The sequence below is a fragment of the Hibiscus syriacus genome, unplaced genomic scaffold, assembly GCF_006381635.1.
Source record: "Hibiscus syriacus cultivar Baekdansim isolate YM2019G1 unplaced genomic scaffold, ASM638163v2 tig00009942_pilon, whole genome shotgun sequence".
Classification (NCBI taxonomy): domain Eukaryota; kingdom Viridiplantae; phylum Streptophyta; class Magnoliopsida; order Malvales; family Malvaceae; genus Hibiscus; species Hibiscus syriacus.
In genome coordinates, this window is record NW_024062205.1 from 264,667 (window position 1) to 272,578 (window position 7,912).

Sequence of the window (7,912 nt, forward strand, 5' to 3'; positions counted from 1 at the left end):
GCAAAATGACAGAGGACGGGAAATAGCACAAACAAGATAACTTGGTTCACAACTTTCTGCAGTAATCTGACCTTTAACATGCATATACGTATTGGTCGATGAGGTCGATTTTGAAGGTAAAATGATGAGCAAAATAAAGATCAAACGGAGTATCAGATTAAAGATAAAATGATGAGCAAAATAAAGTTCAAAAGGTGTACCAGTATGATGAGCAAAATAAAGTTCAAGGAGTACCAGTTTTCTGCATCTTCATCCTCCTCCTCATCGTATCTGCGAAGGAGAACATAGCAATCCAGAAGCATCTGCCCCGACCACTGCAAGATCACACACACTGCACAATTGTCCTTCCTGGCTAGGCACGAAACGAGTAGTGCAATATGGGCAAGATACATCCTTCTGTCCTCTGTAAATCGGAACATAAGTTGCCCCGCATGTCACGAATGGGTTTCTGAAATCGTAGTTCAGCTGGACGGCATCCGTCATATTCCTCTCAGCAGCTTGAAGCACTTGTCTTGCAGCCTTTGCTTGATTCTCATTTGTGGGGTTTGTTTCTAGTAATCTCCTGGCGAAGTTACCTGCTGTAGCCCAGTTCTTTGCCTTGGAGCAGACAACCATTGCATTTTGCAGAGCTAGTCTAAGATGAGGCATTTGAAGGTTGCAGTGGGTGAAGTATGCAGCAAGCTCCTGTTGCCGCACCGGATCGTCTTTCATTTCTCTTCGCTTAAGCTCCATTTGCAGACCAAGAACATACTCCTTAGCAATAATAATTAATTCCTTGACTTCGTCAACTTCCCTCCTTGACTCTACAACTATCAGTGGAATTGTGTGAAGAATGCTGACGAAGAGCCGAAGACCCTCAGTAAATTTTCCGGCTTTAGTGGCCTTGTAACCAGCCTTCAGCTTCTCATCCAACTGAGAAAAATTGAAAACAAGGGCAGGTGGGCACCTCACATTAGGACTAGCAGACTCACTCCATCCCCTCTCAATAGCCAAGGACACCACTGGCACAGATGAATATGCTCGAAGATAGCTCTGGCTGCCAGTGTGAAGATCAAGAAACATTGATTTCAAAGGAGCAAAGTTTCTAATGCCAAGTTGCCTGTTCAGCAATCGCATTGCTGTATCAAAATTACCAGCAGCTGCATGTTCAGCAGCAAGAGATGATTTCTGAATCCAAATCTGACTTACCGGCATACCAGGAGTTGGTGCCACAAAAATAGAAGATCGAGCACCACCTGAAACCTTTGGGGTGTCTACCTCAGGAGGAAGTTCCAAATCTTCAAGGTCCCATCCACCCTCCTCTTCATTTTCTTCAGCCACTTCCCCATACTCCAAAATTTCAGTAACATCCCCATTCTGTAAGCCATCAACATCGACCACATCAAGATCTTCACCCCAATCACCTCCAGCATCCTCTTCCTCTTCCTCTTCATCCACAGCACCCCTGCCAATACTATCTAATCCACCATCAAATATTCCCTTCATGACTCTCAGGAGGGGCCAGTCACCTCCACATGTAACAGGAGCTGGGGGCATTAACAAGGAAGGTTCTTTCCCCTCTGGCAAGGGAGGGACATCATTTCCCAACTGAGATGCTAACCTTTCCGCAACATCATGTAACCCATGTACCGATGCTGTAATATAAGCAAGAGGCAAGTGACCAGCATTTTCCAAGATCTTAACACGTTCCTGGATATCACCAAGATACAGTGCATTGTGAAACTGACCCATTACATCGTTCTTAACTTCGGCAATTTTCAGCATCTTTGACAACTTTTCCAGGTTACCATTTATGAGATAAAGAAAAGACAACCTCTCAAAGTTCTTTGTCCTCTGGTAGGCATATTCCACTATACCAGCATTGCCTTGGCGAAGGGCCTCCACACCCAGCCTATACCAATGATCTTTGTCATCAATCTCCTTAGCCGATGCAACAGCTATTTGAATGTTCCCACTCTCCAGAGCCAACTTAAAGCGTGTTTTCTCATCTTTCACAAAATGAAGCGCCACTTCAGGGAACCCCTTCTGTTGCAGATAAGCAATCATGGCCTCACCACAAAGCTGGGAGTTTCTTATCATACTCATAACTTGGTCATATCTCTTCCGAAGCAATGAGAGCTTGAAAATGAATTCAGTGGCATCAATTACTATAGTCTTATTCTTCCCATCACGATCCAGGCAAAATACTGTATTTCCAGAAACCTTGGTTATGTATATTGGAACGTCAAGTGTTCGAATTATTCCACTATCCCCATTGGGAAGGCAGTACTTTATATGGTTTAGGGTGGTATAAATAAAAACACCATTGTCATCCCAGGCTCCGCTCTTAACACGTATTGTCTCATGGAGGGTGCACTGGTGCACAAGCTTCTTGTTCGTAATGACAATGGTATGCTTGCTGAGCAAAGCAACAGTCTCCATGTCATTAGACCAAACAACATACCTCACAAAAGGGGTTTGAAGATCACCAAGAACAAGCCTCTGCTGGAGATCGAATATAACTACTCTATCCTCTGACCTACACAACAAATTACCAGTTCCAGCATAAAATATCGCATCCGTAGTCACTGGAAGGCCACTCTTTTTAACCACTTCATTTTTAAGATTCTTGATTAAGACTTGGTTGTTTCCTTTGTCAAGGACAGCAAACCGGTTTCGCGCCACAAATATAGCAGAACTACCAAGACCTTTCTTTGCCTCCTGCAAATTGTCACCCCTACCAATGTTGTCTTTTGGTATCACATACAACTCATAAGATCCTCCATCCACATCCGAGCAAATAAGAACAGCATTTTCTGTAGGACTGTAAGAAAGAGTTCTTGGACTTTGATTCAGAGTTGTGGAACCAGGCCGTCGAATTGTAAGTGCTTGGGACTCTGTCTGAGTTAAAAAATCATAATACCTTAAAAACCGGTCCTTGGCATAAAACAGAGAATCACCACTCACTGCAAAAGCGGGTCGTTCTCTCTCTAGCTTAAATACAATCATGCCACTGTCATGTCCAGCTGCTAAAACATTCATCTCAGGATGAACAGCAAGAATCCAGAATCTGTCATGTTCTCGACGGAAAGTTTGAAGTCCAGTTCGTTTTGTTCCATCCCACACACGAATACTTTTATCCTCAGAATTTGATATAATGATGTCTTGTTTGGGATGGAACATAACACATGACACATTATTCATGTGTCCTCTCAAAGTATCCACTTCCCAAGCCTTTGTATCTGCAAACAAATAAACAATTCACTCAACTCCACAACAAACCAGGGGTTTAAATTCCCTGTTACAAAAAAAATATATTATAAGAGTTGAGGTAGCTTGGCTAAAATATCAAAAGCCATGTAACATACAACAAATTTAAGAAAACAAAACAATTGGATAAATTTTTATAAAGAAATTAACTGGCCAACTAGAGTGATTAAATAAAAGCTTTCATCAATATGTCTAACAAATGAAATATAAATTGAAGAAGAAGGCATGTTTTCCCTTAATTACCATTCATACGCCACAATTTGACTTGGCGATCATCTGCTCCAGAGACTATTAAAGGTAGGGTGGGATGAAAAGCAGCCCAATTTACTCCTCGGTCATGACCTTCCAATACATACTTCACTATTACATCAACACCACCAAAAAGATCTGAGTTCATCTGACTCAACCGTAAAATGTCATCGACTGGGGAGGAAGTCTTCTTTTTCAAGGAACCAATATCCCAGACTCGAACAGTTTGATCAAGGGAGGCCGATACAACAAGGTCTTCTTTAGGATGGAATGAGGCACACATAACATAATGATTATGACCAGTCAAGACTGAGATGCAAGTTCTTGACTGCCAGTTCCATATGCGAATAGTCTGATCATCACTGGCACTCACAATCCACGGATGCTCATGATGAAATTGGACAGTACGAATATAATCAAGATGTCCAAGAAGTGTGAAAAGACATCTATGCAACTTGTAGTTCCAGACTTTTATCTTGTAGTCATCCCCTTTAAAAAAATAAAATCATTTTTTAGACATAATTTGTATTGCACAAGAATTATATGCTTTGTAAAATAAAATCATAACACAAATGAAATTTTTTTAGCCAATAATATGGCCGGCTTCCCAGTGCCAGGTTATTCTTGCTCAAGTTGAGCAATAAATATTGGCGATGTAAAATAAAACATTTCATTTATCCCAAAATCTATTTAAAAAAAAATTAAAAAAGAAATAGGTCTATAGTCCATACTTTGGAAGTAAGACGTGGTAGAATGCATAAAACCACTGAAGAAAATAATATCATACATCCATTCACGCGAACACAGATGTATCGTGTAATCATACATAATTCTATCTAGAGAAAATAACCTCAGTGACCAAAAATCTCAGATAATATACGATTTTGATCAATTTTTTTTGGATTTGCGAAAATGACCAACAAAATCGCAATGCGATCTCTAATTCGCATTGCGATCTCCACTATCGCAAATTCGCGTTGCATTTCGCGTTGCGATAATTGAAAATCGCGTTGCGATAGTTGAAAATCGCGTTGCGATAGTTGAAAATCGCGTTGCGATAGTTGAAAATCGCGTTGCGATAGTTGAAAATCGCGTTGCGATTTTCCAGTTCGCGTTGCGATTTTTCGTTTCGCGTTGCGATAGTTGAAAATCGCGTTGCGATTTTCCATTTCGCGTTGCGATAGTCTACAATTGTCGTTGCGATTTTCCAAATTCGTTGCGAAAATTCGTTGTGATAGTTTAAAAAAAAAAAATTTGTTTCTTAAGAATTTTCTCTAAAAAGATAGTATCCGCGCGGACGTGTCGAAGACATGTATTACCACGACCACGACCACGACCCGACCCGAGACGAGACGAGACGGCGGCGGCGCGCGAGAGTCCCCCTTGTTCTTTATTACTCAACAAGGAAGTGGGAAAGCCAAGCCTTAAATACCATTCTCAATAGTGTTTCCAATACTATGTGGGATTGAGCATTACCAACACTTGTTTCCAATACAATGTGATTATTCAGGAAACAATTAACAATCATGCACCTTAAAACAACTGAATCAGCAACCAATTGCATTAGTATTATACGATTAAATATGTCATAATTAAAAGTCAATCTACAATCAATTGCGATTATTCCAATTTTAAGCAAAACATTCTAAAATAATATCATTATTTAAGGCTCAATCCCACATAGTATTGGGAACAAGTGTCGGTAATGCTCAAATCCCACATAGTATTGGAAATACTATTGGGAATGGTATTTAAGGTTTGGCTTTCCCACTTCCTTGTTGAGTGATAGAGAACAAGGGGGACTCTCGCGCGCCGCCGCCGCCGTCCGTCTCGTCTCGTCTCGGGTCGTGGTCGTGGCAATACGTGTCTTCGACACGTCCGCGCGGATACTATCTTTTTAGAGAAAATTCTTAAGAAACAAAATCTTTTTTTTAACTATCGCAACGAATTTGGAAAATCGCAACGACAACTGTAGACTTTCGCAACGACAACTGTAGACTTTCGCAACAACTGTAGACTATCGCAACGCGAAATGGAAAATCGCAATGCGATTTTCAACTATCGCAACGCAAAATGGAAAATCGCAACGCGATTTTCAACTATAGCAACGCGAAATGGAAAATCGCAACGCGATTTTCAACTATAACAACGCGAAATGGAAAATCGCAACGCGATTTTCAACTATCGCAACGCGAAATGGAAAATCGCAACGCAATTTTCAACTATCGCAACGCGAAATGCAACGCGAATTTGCGATAGTGGAGATCGCAATGCGAATTAGAGATCGCATTGCGATTTTGTTGGTCATTTTCGCAAATCCAAAAAAAATTGATCAAAATCGTATATTATCTGAGATTTTTATTCACTGAAGTTATTTTCTCTTCTATCTATTGTGCAGTTATCATTCATTTGCTTCAAACCATCAGATCTAAAGGCTATAAACCAAGTCCAACTACATGAACCTCTATATTAAATCTAGATCCGGCATCACAGATCAGATTCCTTAAATTTCATACGGTTGCAAGGACTCCAAAATTTAAGCTCATACAATCCTGACCAATTAATCACAACAACTTAAAATTTCACATCTAAATCCACAAATCACGAAAAATAACCAAATCAACATGACTTGTTAACCAAATCCACAGATCAAAATCTAGGTTAAAGGAAATGAAATCTGAACCTCCAGAGACAAACAAAGGCTGAGACATGTGGAAATGGACGCCGCGAACAGGGCCATCATGTTCGTCGAATCGATCAATCAAAGTGCCCATTCGAAAGTCCCATAACTGGATAACACCGCTGTGGAGACTAGCTAAGATCCACGGCCTCTTAGAGTGGAAACTCAGTCCTTTCACTCTATTACTCTTCGTCTCAAATTTTGTCAACATCTTATTTCTTCCTGTTTTTCTTCCTCTCCAACTGTCAGTTCTCTGCAGAATCGATTCAAGTCGAACATTAAAACAAAGATTAACAGCGTAAACCGAGCAAGAAGAATCGAATTTAGGAATTGGACAAGGAGATGAAAAGAAATTACCTTCAGATCTGATGGAACTTCTAATAGAAAAAAACAAAACGTAAGCGTCTTTGAATGTTTTTGGGTTTATAAGAAAAAGAGAAGAGTTTTTCAATTCTCTCCTCTTTCTTTGCAAAGATATGAGAGACTGTTTGCTTTGTAGTTTGTATTTCGTAAACTCTTCCTTCCTTCTTTTCCATCGTACAGGTGTTAAACGACGTCGTTTCCAGATAAGGTAAAAAAATATCGCTGTTTTTAATGACAGTTGACCGTGTCATACACTGTAGGCAATGGCGAGTATGGTAGTACTTGCGAATAGTTGTTTTGAGCCTTTTAGTGGGCTAATTTGGGGCGATTTTGGAGGACGAATTTGGGCTTACATTTTAGCTCAGCATTTAGGCTCTAGACTTTTAAAAAACGATTAAGGTTCATGGAATGTAAGATTATCGGGGAATAGGATTATTAGAAATGTTGTATTTTGTGTTTGATTCGTTCAGCAAGAATGTAAGATTACCGTGTTTTGTTAAAGAAATAAAATATTATTGGAATGTATATTTTACCAAATTATCCTTATTATATATTTATTTTTTAGCAAGTTGAATTCTACTATAATATTACTATAATTAATTTATATATTTTTTAAAAAAAAATTTAAATTCATAAAATTTATATAATTCTTTTTTATAAAATTCAAAAGGTAAATAGGTTTAATGAAAGGGTAAAATTTTATTTTAACCCCTGAACTTCATATAAAATTCTAATTATGGACTTTTTAAATCTAAAATAGTTTAAGGATAAATTTGTAATTTAACCTTAGTAGAATTTTTATTATTCAACGACAGAAGAATGATATTTTTGAAGAAAAAAAATTTAAGGGTATTTTAATCCAAAACGCTGGTAATCCAACAATACCTAGGGGAAGGGGTAATCACATTCCCAGTAATATACCCCAAAAAATCCACTGATGGGAATAAAAGATTACCGGGGAATATGATTACTGGCCAATCAAACGAGAGAATGATATTTCATTCCCCTGGTAATCTCATATACCGTGAACCAAACAGTCCCTTAGAGTTGGGGCATTTTTTATTGGAAAATTTAGCAAACAAAAAATAAAATAAAATATGATCATTCATGGGTACATAAATGGATTCAATCAGTTATTGATATAATGATAAATGGTTTCATTGTCTAAATTTGTTATAATTAGCAATCCTCAATTTTATTTTCGGAATAAATAATAATTTATATGGTTAAGTGCAGGGACTAGTTTAGCATTTTGTTATAATTCCCAGGCCTATTCGAATTTCAAGAAAATTCAGGGACTTGAATCATGTTTTACCCAGCATCCTTGTTTATCAAAAAAAAATAAAACAAACATTATTTTAGAGAATTGGA

General features: G+C 38.5%; 1 protein-coding gene across 1 annotated transcript; it reads right to left on the minus strand.

Annotated features, from left to right (window-relative positions):
• On the minus strand, positions 1-6,646 carry LOC120203413 (coatomer subunit alpha-1-like). Its single transcript, XM_039203713.1, has 5 exons — positions 6,536-6,646; positions 6,182-6,431; positions 3,493-3,987; positions 213-3,221; positions 1-114 (listed from the first exon to the last, which is right to left on the minus strand). The coding sequence occupies exons 2-4, from the start codon at positions 6,387-6,389 to the stop codon at positions 262-264; spliced, it is 3,663 nt and encodes a 1,220-aa protein (XP_039059644.1). The 5' UTR covers positions 6,390-6,431; positions 6,536-6,646; the 3' UTR covers positions 1-114; positions 213-261.
• Positions 6,647-7,912: the final 1,266 nt, after the last annotated feature.

What these genes read in the sequence shown, in the direction of transcription:
- LOC120203413 (XM_039203713.1), bottom strand. Translation starts at nt 6,389, where the DNA reads ATGTTGACAAAATTTGAGACGAAGAGTAATAGAGTGAAAGGACTGAGT. An exon ending in GCCTTTGTTTGTCTCTGGAG is followed by an intron (nt 3,988 to 6,181) that starts GTTCAGATTTCA and finishes ATTTTTTTAAAG; the next exon opens with GGGATGACTACAAGATAAAA. An exon ending in CAAATTGTGGCGTATGAATG is followed by an intron (nt 3,222 to 3,492) that starts GTAATTAAGGGA and finishes ATTTGTTTGCAG; the next exon opens with ATACAAAGGCTTGGGAAGTG.